Below are 23,485 nucleotides of genomic sequence, written 5' to 3'. Positions count from 1 at the left end.
GGTCTCTGGTTTGATTCTCAGTCAGGGCACATGCCTGGGTTGCAGGTCAGGTCCCCAGTCAGGGGGCGCATGAGAGCCAACCACACATTAATGTTTCTTTCCCTCTCTCTCTCTCCTTTCCTTCCTCTCTCTAAATAAATAAAATATTTTAAAAAACCTTTTGGAATCTTTGATTATTTTAAGAGTGTAAAGGATTCCTGAGGTCAAAATGTCTGAGAACCACCAAAATAAAACACTTTCCAAGATACATTTTTAGGTCAGTTGCAGGCCAGTGTGTGACTGTAAATTGACAGTCATGTGATCGTTCATGTGAAATGATCACAAGTGTTTATGTGACAGAGAAAGGGTATAAATGGGATACTTATTTTTTGTATATGCATAACATTTTTTTGAAGGTTATAAATGACTTAAGTATTGGTTTAGTGAGGAAGGAATGAAAGGTAAACTCTAAATGATTTTGAACTAATTTGATTTTAAACCAGGTGAATGCATTAGTCGTTTTTTTTTTAAAAATTTAAAAATTCCCCTCCCAGCCATATAATAAATTTCAGGGAATCAAGGTCTATTATGAAAAGTTGGAGCAAGTTTGGAGTAACAGTTAATTTTCTGGCAACTTAACCTTTTCTTGTGTGAAAATAAAATGAAGCTTATTTGTTTTAGGGGTAAAAAATTTCCCTTAATGTCCAAGCCAAATATATTCATGTTGAAATGATGGAAATCAAATAGGTAGCAATTTCCCGAGTGGGGCCCAAAGTTTACTGAATTTAAGTTTTAGGGATGAACAATTTGATTAGTTTTTAAAAATAGTTTCTTTTAGGGTCCTAGTAAAGAGATTAGATTTATTTTAGAAGATTGTTATAATTTATAGCCCTGTCATTTAAAAGGTTTTGAGTAAGTGCTGCATGAAGTGTGAAAATAAAAAACTGAATGTTCTGACACTTGATTTAGTAGAAAAAGTACTTTTTATTACCCATAACGTTTGAAGTTTTATGAATTCTTGAAAAGAATAACTAAGGAATTCAGTTTTATTTATTCTGCCTGCTACTAAGTATGCCTTTTAATCAATGTTCATACTTTTAACTTTGGGATAGACAGTGTCCTTTTATGAAAAGGGAAAATTATTTTAATGCAAAACCTCTTCAAATTTTTTTCATATGATACTTCTAAAATTTATTTCTTTGAATACCGAAATATCATTTCTAGAGTCTTTGAAGCACTTTAGAGAAAGATAGCACATGTGTTTCTGTTCATTAGTTGTAAAGTTTGGTCATAATGTGGAACCATTTCCCCCAATTTCTTTAGTTGATAAGGAATGCTTTTAATAACGTTAATGGGTTTTTATGAAGTGTTAGGCAAATGGGTAGTTAGTTCAGAAAGTTTACTTACTAGTTGCATAATGCATGTATCATATTTGACATTTTTCAAAGCACTTACCATTTTCTTTGAATCTAAGCACATCTTAGAAATAGCACATTGGTATTTTTCCTGGTTTATATGTGTGGAAATGGAAATTCTGGGGCCTAAATGAATTGCATGATGTCGTACAGCCTTGTTAAATAGTAAAATAATGTAGATTTAAACAAAGCTGTGTTAGATTTAGATTTCACCAAGTCTGCGTTGAAGAAAGACTGTCCTCAGAAGACATGCCTCAGCACTGGAGATGGGAAGGGGAGGCTGAGGGCTTGCCCTGCAGGGACCTGAGCTTAGTGACAGAGACCACCCAGTGGGAGAAGTGAGCAAGTGTGACCCTGAAGGGCCATGTAGCCCAGATGTTTATGAGGACGTGACAGATACTGAAGGGTAAACAGAAGTCAGCCAGGTGAATCTGGTTGGGGTGGTGGTGAAGACATTCCGGTGGAGAGTACGGCCAGGGAAGCCTGAGACAGCACCCTGGTGCTTGTCGGTAACTGCTGGCCATTCCCCATGTTGACCCAACTGGGCTGCATGTGAGAAAGAGAGGGACAGCGATGTGGAGAGGCACACAGTGTGCCCTGCATCGGAAATTTGAGCTTTTTCTAAAGGTTTTAGGGTTCTGAGAGAGGAGTGAATAGACGGGAGGATTTGGAGTGACCAAGATTTATTAGCTGTGAAACCGAAGTCAGGTGACTAAATGTTCTGAGCCCCAATTGTTTCATGCGTAAAGTGGAAAGAACACTCAGTTTGCAGGCACCTGGTGTACACCAAACCTGTAAGTATGGAATAGTGGAAGCTGAGTTAGAAGTGAGCAGTTCTCTGTGTGAATTTTGAGCCTGTAAGTGGAGCCATTTGCACTTCAGATTGTGACGACAGGTCTTTAAACCGGGTTTCCCAGAATGATCACGTGTATGTTCTTGCTCACAGGCCAGCCCTCCAGATCTCTATATTGAAAGATTTAATATAGCTCTTGGACAATATATGGGAGCGTTGCAGAGCATTGTGCCTCTTTTCATATATATGGTAAGTTAGAGCTCGGTTTATTGATCGAAGCCCAGAGAGCATGTTCTGTTGCCTTTTAATACTATCTATTATAGTAGAAATGGAAAGTAACCTATTTGGGGAGTATTTGACAGTGTTGACACGGAAGAATTGTTTATCCTTTTCCGTTTTAAAATTACATAAATAACATTGCTGTATAGACAGGCATTAATATCAGCAATCACCCAATTAGCATTTATTTTATTTCTGCCATATGGAAAATAAAGATGTATAAGAAAGATGTTTTGTCCTCAGAAAAGAGAATTAAGACATATCTAAAAACATGAAGTATGATAAATGCCAATAAAGTCATTTCATAAAAAAGAACAATAAAATTTGCTTCCATTCTGCTGATCGCTTTCATTTGGAGAAGTGTGCCTAGAGTGGAATTTGTAGTCTGTTGACTTTGTTGATTGGCCCCTCCCCCTTAAATACGTAAAGTTGTGCGTGGCGTAAAGTTGTACGTGGCCCTGTTAGGCGGCACTTGTCCCAGGGCAGTGAAATCGTTACCCCAACTCCTCTTTGTGTATTGATTGGGGAATGGGGTGTGTAGGCTGACCCTATAAACTATAGCATGGAGGTGGCTGTATGTTTTATACTGGTCTTCAAAATGATTTATTTATTCTCCAGAGATGTACTTTACTGAAAAACCAAACAACTGCTAGGAAAAAAAAACCACTGTGAGAAATGTCTGTGATCAGCAGGGGACTGTTATTTAAATACCTTAGGGAAGATACCTACAGTTGAAAAGGTGCAGTAAAAATAGTGACACATCTGTTATTTCAGAGAACAGTCCCCCCCAGGAGACAGTAGGTGGAAAAGCAGCACAGGGAGCGCTGTGGACTGTTGCTCCGTTAGCAGGTGTTTTCCTTTTCAAATTTTATTTTTGTGTTTTCTCCTGTATTAGGGAATAAAGCGCATTCATACATATGCAAGCTGCATTTTAGAAAGAATGTACGGAAGTTTTCCCAGTGTAGAGTAGGCCTTCGGGGGGTGGGGCAGGGGGTCTGCTGAGGACAGTTCTTTTCACTGTATACCCTTCTGCATGGTTTTAACTTTTAACCCTGCACATGTTATATGTATAATTTTTTAAAGAAGAAAAAGACGTGTGTTAGGAACTAAAAATCAGCAACTTGTTAACAGTATTCCTTGCGTTTTCCATTCCTATACATTGACGTATTATTTAAACGTGAACAAAGTCAGTCTTTTTTTTTTTAAGATTTTTTAATTTACTTATTTTTAGAGAGGGGAAAGGGAAGGAGATAGAGAGGGAGAGAAGCATTAATGTGTGGTTGCCTCTCACGCGCCCCCTACTGGGGACCTGGCCCACAACCCAGGCCTGTACCCTAACTGGGAATCAAACCGGTGACCCTTTGGTTTGCAGGCTGGTGTTCAGTCCACTGAGCCACATCAGCCAGTGAAAATTCAATTTTTTTTGACTTGCCACCTATTCTAATCAGGATGCTTCTGGCTACCAGAAACAGAAAAGCTGACTCAAAGTGATTTAAGTAAATAAGGGAAAGAATTAGCTCTTGTAATAAAATCCAGACACAAGACAGTCTGCAGGGTTGGCTGAATCTGTGGCTTAATGGTGTCACCGAGGACGCAGGTTCTTTTTTTCCCTTGGCTGTACACAGCATCTGTGTCATCTTGCTCTCCTCAGGGTGGTAAGATGGCTGTAAGGGACTTTATACTTAAGCCTAGGTTTCTCTCGGTCTTACTGGGTCACCTGGGGTCACGTGTCTGCCTTTGAACCAGAGATGGTTCGGAAATGGTCGTCTCTAAGGAATACCATCCGCCAACGACTCAGACTAAGCAGTGCAGTGGAATGTTAGTTGGGAGTCAGCCAGTGCGTGTTTGCTACCTGCTTTCAGCCTGGATCATTGCTACATGGGGGCCTTTCATTAGTGGTTCCCAGTGTTGCTTTTAAGATAATACAGTATTTTTAAATGGCATAGTAAGTGCCTGTCACATAGTGTGGTTCCATGTGCCTGTACATCCCTGTCTAGGACATGTCAGGTGTCTTTCTGTGTTGTGTTGGAGGCGTGTGGGTCATAGCATTTTATCTTTATGTGCTTTTAACCCCATGCCAGAAAGACATATGAATAAGACATGACTTTTTTTGTTGTTTTGTTTTTTTTTAATGTTTTAATTCATATCTTTATGAGTTGTTTTCTCAAATAATTAACTTTTTTAGTGTTTCAGTTTACTAATCATTTCTCCTAATTAATGCACTGGGAGTAATTTATTTTCTTTTTCAGAATAAGTTTTACATTGAAACCAAGCTTAACAGAGACTTAAAAGATGACCTTATAAAGCTGTTTACGGAACATGTTGCAGAAAAGCACATTTACAGCCTAATGCGTAAGTAACTGAGCTTGTGGGGGTGAGATCGCACCGGCAGTGATACACGTGTTCTCTTGGCCAGAGAGCACTGGCACACAAACCTCATCCTCTGAAGCACACAGCAGAGCGTCGAAGCCCGGCTCAATAGAAAGAGGCGTGAGGAATTGAAAATAAGACCCTAAAGCCACCCAGTGGGCTGGGAGCTGCTTAGCCCCGTCACTGGAGGGTGCCTTTATCTCTGGCCCGAAACCTGCTGCCTTTTTTACCCCTCCTGACAGTGGGGGAAATACCAGTAAGGGGTTCACCCCTAACTGTGTTCGTGGTGACTCTAGAAGGAGAACACACTTATCTTTGAAGTGGTAGCACGGAACCCTCTCTGATTCTTAACTCTTCAGTGCAGAAACCTTTCTCTCCGGCTCTGGCACATGCCAAGTGTATTGCGGGCAGTTACTTAGCCTCTGGTCCTGTGTTTCCTCTTCCGTGAATTGGGACTTGTAAGATGTTTAACGTGCTCATGTAGGTTATTGAGCAAGCAGATCAGATGGTCACGTTCAGTTAGTTTTTCCTTTCCTTCTGTTCCCAAGCCCCCGCCCCCTAACAGCAGGTGGCATCTTGTGCCTTTCCCAAAAGAATCCACCTCTCTGAATGGAGTCTGGGGGCCCCTGACCACCTAAGGGGTCCGCATTCTGTAAAAGCTCACACTGCAGTATGTCATCAGCTCGTGTTTTAGAATTCAGCCCATTCTGGATATGCAGTGTCGTTTTGTTTTTCTAATAGTCATAGCTTCTACCACAATCGACTTTTACCAGAATTTAGAAGAGGATTGTTGTAAGCTTGACCACATACTCTTTTCATTTCTTAGTGTAAACGAAGAGAAGGAATATTAAATGTGAGGCCAGTTTGCTTTGGAAGGAAGCATTTTCAAACAATATTGTAGATGAAGATAATAAATGTTTCATTATGTTCCCAAGAATTTCCAGAATCATAATAGAGATCTAGAATCTTGGGAGTATGGCCTCCTTTTTTCTTTTTTTTGAAAAAGGCTGGCCAGACGTTTACAGATATCTTTAAACATTACTTCACGAGATATCCCAACTATTAATTATAGCCACTTAAGTATTATCTCTGATGTTGACATTGTCTTTGTGTTCATTGTGAAATAAAACACAGCATTGTGGAATCATTCCTGTTAAAATTCTTTAGAAAGTGCTACCATTTGGTAGAAAAGCTAATTTACAATGTAAAAATCTTTTTATATTTGTCAGTAATTTGGAAATCAGTTTTATCGGGCGTATGCAAAGAGAACAGTCAAAGAGGATGTGGTAGTCCAGACCTGGTCGGAGAAAACATAAACAGATCACTTCTTCTTTTTGTTTGTTATATAATATGATTTTCAATAAAAATTACCCCTAAAGGTGGATATGCCTTTTTTTCCCAAGTAAACTGAAAATGCCCTTAAGCTTTTGTAAATGGGATAAAACAGAACTTGTCAGGTATTTATTAAGCAATTACCAGGCATTTTGCCTGGAGTAAGGGACACAAAAAGTGACCACTGGCCTTGCTGGTTCGGACTCCGTTAACAGCAGGAGGCTCTGTAATGTTACCTGCTTGGCGGCCAGAAAGAGTTTCAGCCCAGACACACTGCTCTGCCGTGTGGGGCCTGTTTCAGATACTTGCTGAACACTAACGTATGTACCTCTCCTAACTCTCAGGTGGGTCTGCTCATAACCTCTATTCAATGATGGGAAGACCGAGGCTCAGAGAGGGTAGAATTACTTTAAAGCAGAAGAACACAGCTGTTAAGGGTTGGTTTCTTGTCTCCAGTTACACATTTTTGTGTACTCACCCCTTTCTCTACCAAAACACATAACTACATTCAATTTCTATACTTTCTAAAATCTGTCTGATCAGTAATTTCCTTAACGTGGCTTCAGACACATTTGGGGATGCCAGCATCGTATTTATCATCGCTGTGTAACAGACCACCCCAGAACATAGAGGCGTAAAGCAGTAACTCTGTTTCATTTTGCTCACACATCTGCAGTCGGCAGGGCGTGGCGGGGCGGTTTACGTCTGCCCTGCTCAGCACTGGCTGAAGGGACTCCATCGGGGTCGGGGACTTTACAGGTGGCTCACTTACATGACCGGCAGATTGCACTGGCTTTGGCTTCCCCTCGTTTGTTTGCTCTAAGAGTGAGTGTTCCAAGATAGAGGGAGGGGAAACTGCCAGCTTGTGAGTCCTGGACCCGGAACTTGCCAGTGTCCCTTTCGCCGTGTTCTGATGGGCAGGTGGTTGTAGAGCCCAGATTCTAGGGGAGTGGACGTGGACACACCTCTCGATGGGAGGCGTGCCAGAAGAATTTGGGGGCCGTATGTTAACGCCAGTGCAGCAGGGCAAAAGGAACACCTGCTACACGAGTATCTGCTAATAATAGATACTCAAATGCCCGTATTAGTAGTCATTTCATGAATGAAGAAAGTGACTTCTCACTGCACGTAAAGCTAGTTTTCTATCTCCTTTACATGGTCACCATTTTCATGCATATATGCTTATAAAATAGAATGGCTTTCACTTTTGGCTGGCATTAAAATTTTCTTTGAAAATAGTTTTTACTTTATATTAAACTTTGAAAACAACAGACATACTAGGATATACATTGATCACTTACATCTCTAGTATTATATTAATTCTGTGCAAATTCAACCAAATGAGTCAGTTAATGGTAAAAGTTTGTTGAGAAAACACGTTTTGAGTTGCAGTAGAAGATTACACATCAGTTTGCACAGGTTTTAAATAACGACATTTCGAGTATTCTCCTTAGGTTCAGACCCTTATAGTTTGAGAAAATCTGAAGTTAAGTATTTTTAGTTTGATTTAAGAATTGCTTCTCAAATAAAAGCGAGAACTCCCTGGGTGAGCTTGTAGTTCTGAGGGATAATGGAGAGAGCACAGGGCCCAGGTTCTGGTCCCAGTCACTCTATTAAAAAGCCAGGTGACTTTTCAGGAGGGCATTTAACTTCTCTGGACTTCAGTGTCAAAGTCTGTGAAAAAGAGGTTAGCACTAGAAGTTTTATAAGATCTTGCTCTAGTTTAAAACTATTTACTGACAGTCAACAATTGGTGGGATTATTGGAGGATCTTTGCTTTTTAAAAAATTGAATGCTTCTTGGAAGAAAATTGTCATTAAGGCTCACACTCTGTTAGCACCAGTTTGCCCGCACGGCCAGCGTTTCGGTGGCGGCACGGTAACCAGAAACCATACAGGGTTCAGAGAGGGATGCAAGTCCTCTTCTGTAACCTGCCAGCTTGGTGATTTTCGATGAGTTATTCTGTGTTTTTTATTCTGTTTTGTTTTTAGCCTCAGTTTCCTTATCTGTTAAAAAAAGGTAGGTGAGAAGCTGTGAGAAAGTGAATTTTAAATGAAAGATTATGAGAATTAAACACATGTAAGCATCTGGCACCTGTTACATACTCGATAAATACTTTTTTCCTTTCTCAAGCTACCACGTCTCCAAATTTCCTTTTCTTTTTCCTTAGAAGGAGAAATCAGTTAGAAAGTCTTTGAAACAGTGTTTTCCTAGAAAAAGTTTAGATGGAGGGGATTTTAGGGAAATGTTGCACCTATTCAACACTAATAGTTGTTTGTTACTGAATGCATTTATTTTCCATTAATTCATCCTAAATAAATTCATATACATTTTATGTATAATTTAATCTGAATTCATAATTTTTTCATAGCTATCAAATTTGACACAGGTTATTTTGACACAGTTGTGGAAGGGTTGTTTGCAAATACAGTTATTGGGTTGGCCAAAAAGTTTGTTTGTTTTTTCCATTAGATGTCTCTAGTGGTGCTTAGTTGTCCTTAACGTCATTCAAAACAGTTTTGTTAGATTGTATTGTGACAGCTGTCATATCAGCGTGCATTAAAAAAACTCATCAAAATTGGAGAATTTTTGTGTAGCCATTTCAAAATCAAAGATGAAAGAAAATAAGCAACATTTTTGGCATATTCTTTATTACTTCAAGAAAGGTTTTTTGCAACTGAGATGCAGAAACAGATTTGTACAGTGTATAGAGAAGGTGCTACGACTGACTGAACTTGTCAAAAGTGATTGTGAAGTCTCATGCTGGAGATCTCGCTCACGTTGGACGATGCTCCGCAGTCTGGTGGACCAGTGAAAGTTGATGGTGATCAAGTCGAGACATTGAGAACAATCATTGTTTTACCATGTGGGAGATAGCTGACATGCTCAAAATAGCCAAATCAATAAAGTTACTGCTGAAAATGAAAAGTGTGTCTTTTATTCTATGGAGGAAAACCATACCAACTTTTTGGTCAACCTAGTATTTGACCATATAATGAATGTTCATTGAACATGAAGAGTTACTGGGAATAATACTTATTTAAAGAAATATTTTTAAAAATTTTAATTATAGATGACAATATTACATTAGTTTCATGTATACAGCATAGTGTTTAGACATCAACATAACTTACCAGGTGTTTCCCTGGTAAGTCTAGTACTTGGTTGACACCATTTGTAATTGCTAATGTTACCCACTGTCTTCCCTGTGCTGTACTTTACATCCCGATTTATACAAAATCCCTTCCCCTTTTTACCCATTCTCCCCCAATTGTCCTCTTCATCTGGTAATCATCAGTTGGAACAAGACTTTATTGAAGGTCAAAACAATTGGTCAAAAAGTAGGAAGGTGGATTAACAGATAGAGTATGCCCTTCAGAATTGCAGCTATCTACTGATAAAATCTGAAGGATAAACTTGAACGGTGCACCTTTGGCCTTCCTCCTGTAAATTCAAGTGTAACTCTCACGGTATGTTTGAAACTGTAAAGTCGATGGCCAAATAAGATGGCTAGACGTGTTGGCCACGTTTTCATGTTTAAAAAGGCATGGACAGAAGAGGACAACTTGTCCGATATTACAAGCCTGGCCTACAGTAAAATTATGCCGAGTTTTATAAAGTATTTTGGTTAGTAAATTGTAGGTCTTTGAGAGATAAATTAAAAATAAACTCTTTTGAATCACTAGTATCTGTTGTAGCCCCTAAATGATGGAATTTATTCGTATTTGTTGATGATGTTATTTAGAGAAATTGTTTCTGTCCATTTAAAAATATTCTAATAAACCCTGACCCAGGTTGGGCACTCCTCAAAGCAAGAGATGGCTGGTTCGACTCCCAGTCAGGGGACATGTGCCAGGGGTCATAAGGGCCAGGTCCCTGCTTGGGGGAGGACGAGAGGCAACTGATTGTTTCCCTCCCCCCGCTTTCTCCCTCTCTTCCCCCCTCTCTAGAAATAAATAAATAAAATCTTTAAAAACCGTTTTAATAACATTTTTGTCTGGCAGTAGATACCCTGGAAGGAAGCTGCCCCTCTTGCCACGTTCAGTCAGGGTCCTGTGGTTCCCAGAGCCGTGACAGTGAGCGCGGTAGCCACTCTCATGCTGTTCCCTTTAGTAAGGAAAAAAGCACACACAGTTGCAGGCTTGGGGAAAGTCAGATTGACTCAGAAAGTCAGTCTGACTCTGCAGTTACAGGAGAAATTACGAGCAACGTGTCTTTCAGAAAGATTCTGAGCGACGAAGGCAGTGTGAGGGAAAGAGCGGCGATTGAGAGAATTAGAGAACATTTCATCCCCAAGCACCAGTCTCCCGAGTCACGAACATAATGGGAAGCACTTTCGGCTCGCTGAGAGCCGAGAATGCCTTCGCTTTTAGAAAGCGTTACTTACTTCCTGAACCTCGATGAATTGAATCATTTCCATTAGTATTTCAGCAGAACTGTACGTGTTTACTTGTTAGCTTGAGCTCTGTTGCGTTGGATTTAAAAAAATCTGTGTATAAATTCTTCGGTTTGTCTTCTTGGGCTGTTCTTTTCTTGCACTTGTTTACTCTTTTGCCTTTGGGAGAAATAGTAATTGGAATAGAAACCTTTGATGGTGAGTGCTACATAATTTTTATGTCCCATTTTCTCTTATTTTTACAGCTTTACTTTTAGAAGCCCAGTCGACACCGTTTCAGGTCACACCGTCCACCATGGCAAATATCGTGAAAGGCCTGTACACTCTCAGACCAGGTAAACCTGCACGGCGTTTCTTTGGCGGCTGCATTTTGTCTGTCTCTGGCAGTCCCAGCCTCATCCCAGAGGACAGCATTTCTCTGTGTCTCTTCTGAGGCCGGTTGGTATTTGGATTTGTTACGGCAAAAAAATGGAGTAGGTACTCCTCATTGTGAAATGTAAGCTCCGGTCTCAGTTGGAATTCTCCGTATTCTAGTGAAAACCAACTCGTTTAGAAAATATAGGAAATAATTTGTGGGAGACACTTTTGGTGACATTGATTCCCGTGTCTAGCATTGGTCTTTGTCTTTTTTGTTACGGAGTTTCTCCCTCACTTCTCCACACTACAAATGGGCGTAGGCATTGCATTCACTGTTCCAGCTCATTAGGCCTGTTATGTAGCTCGAAAGGAATCCACTGGGGGGCTTGGAATGTATCTTCCTCACTAAAGGGGGATTACTTTTAATCACATTTTTGTGAATTGTCTTGTCATTTGAGGATTAAATGAATAAAACCTGATCTACATTGTTTAACACAGTATCTGAAAATATAATAAGCATGCTAACAGTAACTGTGATTACTATATACTTGGGTCCGGTGGTTATTTTAACTGGTTGCTTGTTCACTTAATGTAGTAAAAGACATGTCAGAATTTAGCTTGCTAAAAATGGAAACCAAGTCCAAATGGTACTAGAGGTAGAACTTCTTTTTCAGGCCACTTTAAACAGTTAGTGACTTGTGCAGTATTCAGATTTAATATTACTTAAATTTAATCAGGTCTTGTTTTAGTCTTCATAATTTTAAGCAAATTACCTGTATGACATAATTACTTATATAAGGGAGCAAAAATATTTTATTACATGTGTCCAGTAAGCTGATGTTTTCCTTTTTCTAGTTTCATGGAATTTTTAATTTCATTTTACTAAATGCGATGAAACAGCTCATGGGCTTTTCCTTTAGTGCTGGGTTGTGAGTGGTTTATTTAATTTCATTCTGGAAGCATCCCAGTGCAGTTTGACAGATTTCTACATTCCATCTCCCACGTAGGCAGCTTTATCATAAAAGCTCTGGCTTTTGTTGTAAGTAATAAATAGCAGAATAAAAATAACCACTCCGGGTAGAAGCGCTTGTTCTCTAAATGCTGTTTTATCCAAGTTCGAGCTCCTCTGATAGGATTCCCACTGCCCGTGAGGCGAGATACTGTATTTGAGACTTGTCCTTCCAAAACTGCACTTGATCCCAGACTAACTTTTTGTGACCCTAGGCATTTCCTGAGATATGATGAAGCACATCTTGACATTTACATGTCTTGCTTATTGTGCTTCTGGTTTATTAAAGCAGCTTTATTCACCTGACAGATGAAGGTTAAACTATTTTGAAAATTGAGTTTTAAGTGTAAAAGTTTCTTTCGTTGTGGTGGTTCTCACATGCTGATCCTTGTATAACGATGAATGCATCTGAACCAGCCAAGGAAGTTTTTTAACTAGTCCTTGGAGATTCTGAATTCTGTTACCATTTTAGGTGTGTTTTCATTTGATCTTTAGAAGCAGAGCTTAAAAGTAGTTGCAGCCATTCTGTCCTGCCCTGTGTTGAACACATACACTTCGTTTTCTGGAGTCCCCACGGTGGCAGGTCTGCTCGACTCCTGTCGGCTTGTGCTGATTGGTTCGCGGTTCCCCAGAGCACTGCTCCGGAGCTGAGCTTAGATGTGGGGTCACGGTCGAGGACGTTTTGCCGTGAGCTTGTTTGTGTAGAAGGGGTGAGCGGATCGGCCCTTGTGCCATTTGGAGGCCTTATTTATTTATTTATTTATTTATTTGCCATCACTAAGGTAGCTGTTCTGTTGAAAATAAATTTTTTTTAAGTTACTAATGACCCAGCACTGCACAGCATTAGCATAATTTTTTCAACTTTAGAATTATACTTACAGTTGTTACAATTTTTAAATCGAGCCTACTGGCATAAATAGAGCCTTGACGTTTTATGGTTTTTGCCATTTATAGCTAAGACGTTTTTCAAGAGGGAACATTTGAAAGGGCCAGATTAAAAGAACCCCAAAGGGCCACCGTGGTCGGTCGGGGCCACCGGCCCGGAGAGAGCCCTGCCTCACCACACCCTGTGCCAGGTGCCCGTCATGTGTAGCCAGCATCCAGGCAGTAGGGGAAGGGGTTGTGTTCATTTCAGCTCGGGTTTTTGTGACTATTCACAAAGCTCCTATTCTGTGAATTTTTTCTTGTAAACCATTCAACCCTGTCTTTCGCTTATCTGGTCTTAGCGATTTGTAAAAATGTTTTGTATTAAAAATACTAACTCATGTTTAATGTAAACATCTTTCTTAGACTTCTCTTTGCCTATTTTAGTTTTGAATGTTTTTCTTTAGATTATTCTCTTGATCATTTATATTTTTTAATAATTAAATAACTTTAATTCTTTCACTGTTATATATATATATATATATATATATATATATATATATTTCACTTGCTGTCATTTAGCATGGGTCAAATAGGTTTTTATTTCAAAAGTACTTAGAGTTATCTCCAGCCTGCTTGTTAAATGTTTGATTTCCCCTCCATTTTTGTAGAACTTTTTTATACGTCTTCTTATTACTCCCTACCCTGTTCTATTCTTCATCCAGTATATTGTTTTAACTGATGCTTCATAGGGCTGGTGTTTCCACCACACTTCTTACCTCCCAGTTGCCTCCCGTTCAGAATTCTTCGGTTATCTCATTCACGTTTGCCCTCCTATTTAGAATTTTTGATGAGACCCCTGTAAGAGGCAGGAGAGGGTGTGGGGGGCAGTGAATAGAGATGGACGGAGACATGACCTGGGGGGTGAACACACAGTACGGTACAGATGGTGCGTTACAGAATTGTGCACCTGGAACCTGTGTAATTTTATTAGCCAGTGTTACCCCCCAGTGACTTCAGTAAAAAAAATGAAAATAAAATTCTCTTACAGAAATTTTCACTACATTTTGCTGTATCAGTCAAACGGGAAACCATCTGCTTTCTTTACATTGCAAATTCTTTCTCGAAAGGAAATTGAACCTGTTGTATGTTATTTATCACGATGAGATTAAACTTAAGTTTGGTTTAATACATACTGAACAAACAAAATAAAACTTTCCCATTCAATTTAATTGGTCTGTGATTTTCCTAATGAAGCTTTTCTTCCCTCACAGAGTGGGTTCAGATGGCTCCGGCTCTGTTTTCCAAATTTATCCCGAACATCCTCCCCCCGGCGGTGGAGTCTGAGCTCTCTGAGTACGCTGCTCAGGATCAGAAACTTCAGAGGGAACTGATACAGAACGGGTTCATGAGGCAAGTTTTCTCTTTCCTGACAAAATATGTCCATTTCCTTAGGCCAGATTGGCCTGGCAGGAGAGGGGTGCCAAGGTTCTCAGACGGGACATAACTGTGCAAGGTCAAGGTGCTGCTCCTTGGAGAGGGAGGTGGCCCCTGTCTGCAGAACGTTTAGGCAGGGTTTTGATTTTATGGGAGCTGCTCTTCACTTACGTGGATTTTGGAGAGGGGATTTCTTACTGGGGGCAGTTAGGCCGGGCAGCCCCTGAGAGCTCTTCCAACTTAGATCCTCTCAGATTAGTTACAAACATTTGGAAAAGCATTGTAGAAATTTTATGATCAGTTATAAGGTACTTTTATGACTAAGCTAGTATAAAGAGGTTGTAGGTTCTGTTTTTTAATTATTATTTTAATCTTCACCTGAGGATATGCTCAATGATTTTACAGAGGAGAGAGAGAGAAACATCGATGTGAGAAACGTTGATCGTTTGCCTCCATATATGCCCCCACTGGGGATTGAACCCACAACCTAGGCATGTGCCCTGACTGGGGATCAAACTCACTATTTTTTGGTTGTGGGACGATACTCTAACCAACTGAGCCACCTGGCCAGGGCTAGATTCTGTTTTCCATATTTTCACTTTGCCCTAAAGTCTTGTTGTTTCTTCTTAAAAAGTAGGGTATCTCTTTAATGTGGCCAGAAAGTTTGCCTCCCTTGGTTGTGATATATACACTTGGCTAATTTCTCTGAAATTTACGGTTCAGTATCATGGCCCCGACCCAGAAAATCTTGCAGAGCACATCTTTTCAACTGAAATAAATTATATAAAAACTTTGTGATCCCTGTGGGGAAGTACCCCATTATGTCACCGCATCGCTGAAGGTCACCGTAGTGCCTTGTACTCTCATAATTCTTACTCTTTAGTTACATTTTTATGTGTCTTCTCTTGTTTGGTTCTGTGGCATTGAAGGAAGAAAGTTATGGAAAGGAAGCTACCTGGGTCCCTCACTTTGGCATAGCTGTGACCACCAGCTGTGACCACCAGTAGTCGGTTGATCCTTGACTCACTTACCTCGCTCACTAGGACTGTGGATGGACGTTCACTTTCACAGGTTCTGAGGCCAAATGAAATCTCAGAATATTGGCCTTGACCGAGTTAACTATTACCAAGTCTGCAGTTCCAGCACAGGTCAGGAAATAAAGCAGATAGTTTGTTAGCCTGTGGGTTGGCACTTTTTCCCAGTTTGTCCTGGTGGCATCTGTGTTCATGGTAGTGAGCTCACTGGGTAACCCACTGGCCACTCACCCCACCCATGGAAAGGCTCGGGGAGGCTGTGCAGGTGCCCAGGCCTCTACATCCAGCTTTCTTGCAGCGGGGGAGGGAAGGAGAGGCCCGTGGGAAATGGAGGCGTGCGAACGGCTAGTTTTCTCTCCGAGGCCCAGCGGTCACACACTTTCTGACATTACCTGTAATATTTCTAGTGGCAGTATTATTTTCACACACAGAACATGGCCATTTAATGCCAGAGTAGTTTTACTGACTCCTTTTTGAAGAGTTGATATATTTGTGTGATTCAAAAATCAAAATGATACACACTGAGAATCAAAAGCCTACGCTGAGAAGTTTTATTCTGTCCTGTCTCCCCATCTACTCCCACCCATTAGGTAATCAGTATTTCAGTTTATGATTCCTTCCAGTGTTTTTCTTACAAAACAGATAAAAGCAAATACAATATATGTTCTTATTTTTATTCATTTCTTACACATTCTGTGGGGTAGATGCACTATGACTTATTTAACCAGTCCCCACTAGGTGGCAACTTGAATTACTTGCAGTCTTTTGCGATTACTGACAATGCCATAATGAATACCCTGGTGCCTGCGTAACCCTGTACCTTTTGCAGGTGTATCTGGAGAGCAGAATCCCGGAAGTAGGATTGCTGGGGCAAGAGTAAACGCAGTTGTAATTTTGATTGATATTACTGAATTGCTCTCTGTAGGGGATTGCGCCATTTTGTGTGTGCACCCAGAGTTCGAAAGTGCTTGCCCTTCGTGGCCTTGCATGTATAGGGTATGTGGTTAACCTTTTAGATTTTCGCCAATCTAGCAGGTGAAACATAATTACTCAGTTGGTTGAATTTGCATTTCTCATTGCGAGTGAGGCTGAGCATATTTGCATGTTTGTGTTTCTCTTTCTGTAAACTGCCTGTTCATGTTCTTTACTCATTTTTCTATTTGATCACTAGTCTGCTTTTTTCTTAGTTTCAAGGTGTCTGTCCTGTTTGTAGTAAAGGTACTGATTCTTTGCCTGTGATAAGACAGTTAATTTATTTTGTTTGTCTTTTGACTTTCCTTATGGTGTTGGTTTTTCTTTTTAATTTTAAGTCATGTAGAAGTTCTTTTTATCTTTGTGTAACTATATGAGGTTTTGTCTTTTTCTGGCTTATGTGTTTTGAGTTATAGTTACAATTTTTCCTTATATATTTAAAAATAAATGCAGAATTATCTGAGTATACCTTTTTTTTCCCCTAATAAACATGAGGGGGGAAATCACCATAATTTTGAAGTCTTCTGTACTTTTATTTGAAGTTTGCTTTTAATTTTAGAGATGAACTATTGGTGTCTTCAGAAAACAAACAGCTACCTGAAAAGTTTTATTTCTGTGAAGCAGGTCAGGGAGGTAGGTGTCTCTGAACACCTTGAATTCATCTTTCAGAGCAGCATGGGCAGCTGTTCCGGCACACCCTGGGACATCTCCTAACCCTAATTTTGGGACTGGAATAAGACAGCAGGGTGCAGGGTTGCTTGATGTGTGGTAGCTCCTCTGTAAAATCTGGTTGGGGTGAGTCCCTGACTCTGTGAATGGTTTCATGTCACATTGCCCTTGAACATGAAGGACTAACGTGGCACTCTTTTGCCAAGGCCAAGTTGGTTATATTCCAGGAAGTGCCTTGAGGCTTGGGTGTAAACTGGATTTTTTGTTTTCCTTAGTGGAATTCTTTCATATACCATCTGCCTGAAATTTAAATGTTGTAGTCCAGGAGAGGATAAGATTAAAATGTTTTCTAAACTGAATTGGGCCATTTCTAGAATGAAGTTAGTAGTTTCTTCACACTTGCTGTGAGGATTAAGGTCTGCCTCACAAATTATTCTGATGGGTGCCTAGCAGAGGGTAGGTCCTGCCCAAGCTGGCATGCTCAGCGTCACTTGTCCCTCACTGCTGAGACAGCCCAGCCGGGGCAGAAAGGGTGTGCGGCACCATTTACGTAGCCGTGGGCAGACCCTGCCAGCGCTTCCAGCTTGTTTCATGCTCTGCCCTCCCAGCTTCGATGACTCTCTGGATGTTATTTGGCTAAAACTGTTTTAGAAGAAATGGTGTCCATTAATCCAAAAAAAAGGTGAAAACCTAGCACAGGCTGTCTAACGGAGTTCTGTTTCTGGCTGTTCTGGAGAGGACTGGTCACTTTATGTTTATACCTAATCCGCCATGCGGTTCCCGTTCAGCTTTGCGAGCTATTTTCGTTTGTGTTCCACTTACGTGACGTGTGGAGTCCTGCACAGGCTGCGCGCAGCTGCGATGTGGATGGCACAGAGTTAGTCTCTGAAATATTTTGAAGTAATGCATGAATATTGTCAAATAGATCCTCCTTTGCATTTATTGGACAGATTCTTACTTGAGCTGAAGTTTTTGCAAAAGATCTTTAGGTGTGTGGAAATTCAGTGTGGACTTATTTCAGAGCTAGAATTAACATATAAGCTAAGATCAACATACTGTTTTTATCTGTTACCTGTGTGATTGAATCGACTGTTGTCAGGGAAGGCAGGTTGGTGTCTGTTGTCAAAGATGGTGTATGTACGTGGACCGTGTGCTCGTTTGGGAACTTGTAACGTGTGTGCTCTGAGATGGAGCATCCCATTGAAGGCAGCCTGTGGTCCTCTTCAAAGCAGGTGCCAACTGCCTTTAAGGGCAAAGAAAATGTTCTTTCTGAGTAGTTGGGACCTGGATTTCTGGAACCAAAAAGGACTTTGCAGGGTATTGCTGGTCTTCCAATCGGGAGGGTTACTGTAGACCAGCGCTTTTCCGTGAAGTAGCAGGGTCCACGGAACATAAGCCAGGAGTGCAGCTTGTACTGTTCCCTGCTTGCTTCGTTAGGTGGTATCTTTGGCAGCCTCTCATGTATATCACACTCATGTTCTCCATCCTTTCTCCTGTCGTTCTCACATCTGTATTTTTCTCTCTTATTTTTTGCATGTTCCATTTTTATTTAGCATGGGGGCTTGGGAATGAAGGTTGTCTGCAGAAGTTGAAGTTCCAGATAGGAAATCCTGCACTTTCTTTTTGATCAGCACTGACTCGCTCGTTGCAGAATGCTTGGTGCACACTGCTGCGATGGTGCCACTGGAAGTAGTAGTGACATGAGACACGCAGCGGGCTTGCCGGGTGTGGCGGGTACGTTGGTCACAGCAGAGATGTTTAAAAGTGGTGTTAGGACCTCTGCCGAGAGTTCTTAGGCTGCCTGAGGCCAGTTTGTGCTGACCATGAGCCTGTCTTGCTCTGGGTGCTTAGCCGAGAGGAGAACCCTTCAGAGCCCCTAGCTGTACTGTCTTGCTGCTGGTCATTCTGACTCCTGGCCCAGCCCAGCAAGGGGTTTCTTTCCCAGTCTTGGACAGAACCAGAGAACAAAAGTGGGAACAAAATTTGGGTAATCTGAAAGATTCAAAAGCAGAAAATCATTACTTGAACTAGCACTTAATCATCTGTTGAGGCCATTTATGAATTACTCACTAATTTGTTAATTCAGCAAGTACTTATTTTTTGCTGTGTGCTAGACACTGTTCCAGGGACTGGGTGAACAAGGCAGGTGGGTTCCTGTTCTCAGGGAGCTTGCACTGGAATGTAGGGAGATGAGTAGTAAATACGTAAACACACTATTCCAAGTAAGTGCCGTGAGGAAGATGAAACGGAGTGGGGGAGGGAGGGCATGAGTGACCGGGGCACGGATGAGGCACTGTCCAGGCTGACTTGGTAATGTCAAGCCCGAGGAGGAGGCGTTCCAGCTAGGGAGCAGATGATAAGGAGATAGCTCACTTGTTTAATTAAGGGGAAGAGGATTGCAGGCAGAGGAAATAATAAGTGCTAACGCGTCTGGGGACAGGCAGAAAGCCCGAGTAGCTAAAGTACAGTGAACAGAAGTAGATGAGGGTGGAGAGGTAGAGACCTCGCCAGGCTGTGGGAGTGCATTTGAATTGCATTTTATCAGTGTTGGAAACCCACTGAAGGGCTTTAATGAGAAGCATGAAATAATCTTACTTATGCTTTTACTTAAGATCACTCCAGCTCTTGTCTGGACCAGTAGTGAGACTCTCCCAGTTGTGGAGCGGAGAGATGATAGTTACTTGGAGTGGGGCTGTCTCTGTGGAGTGGGTGAGGGGTGGTCTGTTTCGGATTATGTTTGGGAATAAAATGCTCCAGAGTGAGGGGGAGAGAGGAATCAAGGATGAGCTGGGACTCTGGCTGAGTGATTGGGCGGATAGTGGTGCCTGCAGTGAGGAAGGCTGGGGAAGGTGTGGGGGTGGCGGGGAGTCAGCGTTCGTTCTGGCCACAGTCCATCGGTGATATGTAGAAACACCCAAGTGGCAGTGGAGATGGGCAGTTAGATCTGCGTCCCAAGTGCAGAGCAAATGTCAGAGCTGGAGGTTCCGATCTGGGACCCACTGGCCTGTGGGTGGTATTTCCAGTCCCAGGACTGGTGTTACTGTTCTAGGCTAAGGAGGGTATACAAGGAGAAGAAAGGTAGCCAAGGACAGTGTTGGGCAGAGTCAAAAGCTAGTGAATTGGTCGTTGTTACTCATTTCTTTGGCATTTTAGTCCTTTGTCTTAATTATAGTCTGAGAAACTAAAAAGACAAAAATAGGATTTATGGGTAACGAAGGACCGAATCAGAAACTGTTTTCTTATATCTGTTTTCTTATATTTTCAACACCTTCTTTGGTACTTGCAGATGAACTGGTGAATCTGTGTAAAGGTTCATGTTCTTCTGCCTGCAAGAAGGGTATTTGTATTCGTTCTTGAGATTCTGAGATTTTTCCAAAAGCTTTAAGCCCTTTGCATAAGGTCACTGGGGGTGTTGATAGCAGAACCCGGGTCAATCTTCAAAGACATTTTAGTCTGAACTGTCTCGAGAACCGGTGTGAACGACCCTTGTAGACAATCCTTCCTTCGTCGAACAGCTTTCTGTAGTTGTAAGATGGTGCCCGTTAGCTAAGAATATTCAGGTTACAAATGACTCAGTTACTGTTTAGGTTTAATGTCTATTTTGAAATAGGTTGTTGGGTTAGAATTGGGGTAGAGTTGTACTTCCGTTATCAGTGATGTCAATGGTTTCTCCTGCTTTGGTCTGTGAAGAAGCCAGTCAGTTCTTTTGACGCCTCTTCTTTCTTTAATCCCCAGAGGTGACCAGTCCCGGAAGAGAGCGGGGGACGAGTTGGCTTACAGTAAGTGACGATGCTCCGTACTGCCTCGGATGGGTTTGTGATGTAAGATGGCCACTGGCTGTGACCATGCAGTGAGGAAAGTGATGTCCATAGTGATGTCCACCACCTCCATGGTGGCCTCATTAGGCGCCCTGTGTGATCACGGACAGACTCTTCTGCGAACTGGCCGCCCAAAGTCCAGTGGGTGGTGCTGGTTCTCAGACCGTTGTCAAGAGGCTGCCAGACTCTGTCATTGGCTAGAATGGGCCAGTGACCCATCTGAGTTCCTGATGATCTGGCCCCCTTTTACTCCACCCGGAACCACTTTAAAAAATAAAGCATTTTGGGGTGGGAGATTGGGACGGGGGTGAGGAGCTTGTGCTAAATAGGCAGATTTCTACCGTTATCAGATGTTGTCTGCTATTCATACCTTTTCCTGTTCTGGTGATTTTTTTTCAGACAGCTCCTCAGCGTGTGCGAGTTCCAGAGGGTACAGATAGTGAATGTGCTGAATGTACTTCCCTTCCGGAAACAAGGACACACTGGGGCTGTGGAGACTGTGCTCGGGGCACAGCAGGGCCCTGCCCTCCGGGGCTCCGTCACAGAGCTGTTCTTGGAAGAGGATGTTGGACTTCTCACTTGGATTTGTAATTTAAAAAAAAAAAAAAAAACTAACAAGAAAACTGTCAGTTGCTGCTAGACTTGGGGCTGATTCTGAAATGGGCTAATCCATCTGTAGATTCTGGGAGAGACAGGCATCTTGAAAAGGGATGTTTTTATAAGTGAAACCGGCGGCCCAAATCGGCAGCTTTCTCCAAAAATGTAAGAGCAGAAGATTGTTTTTAAGCACTGTTTTATCCACTTGGGGACTTGGCACTCGGTGTACTGGTTTCACACATCCAGATTCCTTTTGCTTTAAAATCAGGCAGGTCATTACTATACAGTATTTTTCACCCACAACCAAACAAACCCGTTTCAAAGAGTTGGTCTTTGTGTAGCGTTAGAAAGTCCCGTGAAAGGAAAATGCTAACTCTGCTTCTGCGGTTCCTTTTCCCCCGTTCGTTCACAACTGTTTTCTACTCTGTGCCTTGAGCTCTGTGCACTTTGCAACTCTGTGGCCGTGTTGTCAGACTCACGTGTGTGTCCTGAAGAGGTTTGTGGTGTCACGGACTAACCCCCCCATGAGACGTCAGGTGTGACTCCGCAGCGGGATGCTGAGTGAGTGGGCAACAGAAGCTTGTCGCACATGGATTGGAATCCCCTGCCCCCCCCCCATGGCGTATCCGTGTCAATGCTGGGGACCAATTCTCACGGAACGTGTCCATTCCCTCTCGCACTGCACGGGATTCACCAGCTGCTGGAGCGTCGGCATCGAGCCAGTTCTGGGGCGGCCAGCACTCCAGCCCCGAAGCGCCGCGTTTAGGCTTGTGAACCATTGGACAAGAAGAGCTGGCTCCCGTGATGCTCTGGGAGCAGGTGGGTTGTTGCATCCGAGTACGATCAGTGGTGCGGGGCTCTGGATCCATCTCATTTTAAATGGGTAAGAGAAGTACTTTAAGTCTGCAGTCTGCATCTTTTATTTTTTTATCTTTAAATTTTTTGTGTATTTATTTTTTGAGCCCAATAGGGAAGTAGCACTGCTATTTTCCAGGCCCCCTTCAGCTGTGGCAGAGCTGTGCCTTCTGTTTTTCTGCACCCACAGTGCTGTTTAGGTCCTATTCAGACTCTGAGGCTTACTCTAGTTCTTGAAAGGCAAAGAAAAATAGATGTGGTAAGTGAAAAAAATTTTTCTCAATTCTGTGTGAATCTAAAAGCCAGCATTCTGTGGGTCCGTTAGGCCGTGTCCGACTGGTGTTTTCTCAGAGAACTTGGAGCAGGAACAGGAGACGTTAAGAGGTACTGCCGCGCTTCGATGGGCATGTTTTTCCTGACAGTTGCCCCTGCCGATTCAGTCTGTCCTCCTTTGGGGAACGGGTGAGCGGGAGACTTAGAAGTGTGCTCTTGGGAGCAAGTATGTTACCTACCAGAAGTCCTGTGTTTGTAAAATTACTACCCAGAGAAGTAAAAGTAAAGGTGGTAGGATTTATTTTGTAAAGTACTTATCAACCAGAGTTGGTGGACTTGGTGGAGGACTTGAGCGAGGCTCATGACCTACACTCAGGTGTAGTGGATGGTACCAGTAAACACTGAGTTGCTGGAAGGGTGTACGGGCCTCCCTGGGCCCTGGGGACTTTGGTTTGCTGCACCAGGAATGTTCTAGTGTCAAGAGAAAATTTCATTTTACCACGAAGGCCAAATTTTATTTTCTCGATGGAATGTTGCTGCAGGCTTATAAATAACACCTGCAACTAAAGTCTCTCTGGGTGGTTTTAATACTATTTCTGCAAGGAATAAAATTGGAATTTTTAAAAAATGGATTCTTCAGTATTTTAATAATACACCCAAATGCTTTTTCTGGGAGAGACTGTTCTTTGGCCAACGACAGAACTTTCTCTATAAAAGCATTGTATTGTGATATGAATTGGCATTAAAATCTTTGGATGTATTTGCATTATTAAGTTAATGGAGAAAAATTTTATATTGTCTTCTTTTATTATTATAATATATGTGTGAACAAAGTGTCGGCAGAGTCTGTAGAATTTAGTTTCTCTGAGTTTTTGTACGGTGACCGCAGCCAGGCCTGGGTCAGAGCTCAGGGCTGCAAAGCCTGGTGGGAAGGCACCACAGGGGGAGTCCCCACCTCCTCCCAGTGCGTGTGACCTGGCGGCGCTCATCTGCACCCCCGAGGTAGGTGGCAGTAGGAGGGACCTATTTCTTTATT

At 42.0% G+C, this 23,485-nt stretch overlaps 1 protein-coding gene across 1 annotated transcript in view; it reads left to right on the top strand.

The window, feature by feature from the left end:
• CACUL1 (CDK2 associated cullin domain 1) overlaps nucleotides 1-21,384 on the top strand; it is a 48,351-nt gene extending 26,967 nt beyond the window's left edge. Inside the window, exons 4-9 of the mRNA XM_053668448.1 lie at nucleotides 2,341-2,436; nucleotides 4,716-4,818; nucleotides 10,810-10,899; nucleotides 14,069-14,207; nucleotides 20,642-20,685; nucleotides 21,124-21,384. Of these exons, the coding sequence (XP_053524423.1) occupies nucleotides 2,341-2,436; nucleotides 4,716-4,818; nucleotides 10,810-10,899; nucleotides 14,069-14,207; nucleotides 20,642-20,685; nucleotides 21,124-21,164 (513 nt within the window). The 3' untranslated portion in view covers nucleotides 21,165-21,384. The remainder of the gene's footprint in view (nucleotides 1-2,340; nucleotides 2,437-4,715; nucleotides 4,819-10,809; nucleotides 10,900-14,068; nucleotides 14,208-20,641; nucleotides 20,686-21,123) is intronic.
• Nucleotides 21,385-23,485: the final 2,101 nt, after the last annotated feature.

The sequence above is a fragment of the Artibeus jamaicensis genome, unplaced genomic scaffold, assembly GCF_021234435.1.
Source record: "Artibeus jamaicensis isolate MK-2021 breed Jamaican fruit bat unplaced genomic scaffold, CSHL_Jam_final contig_490, whole genome shotgun sequence".
Lineage (NCBI taxonomy): Eukaryota > Metazoa > Chordata > Mammalia > Chiroptera > Phyllostomidae > Artibeus > Artibeus jamaicensis.
This window is presented reverse-complemented; position numbering and strand designations above follow the sequence as displayed.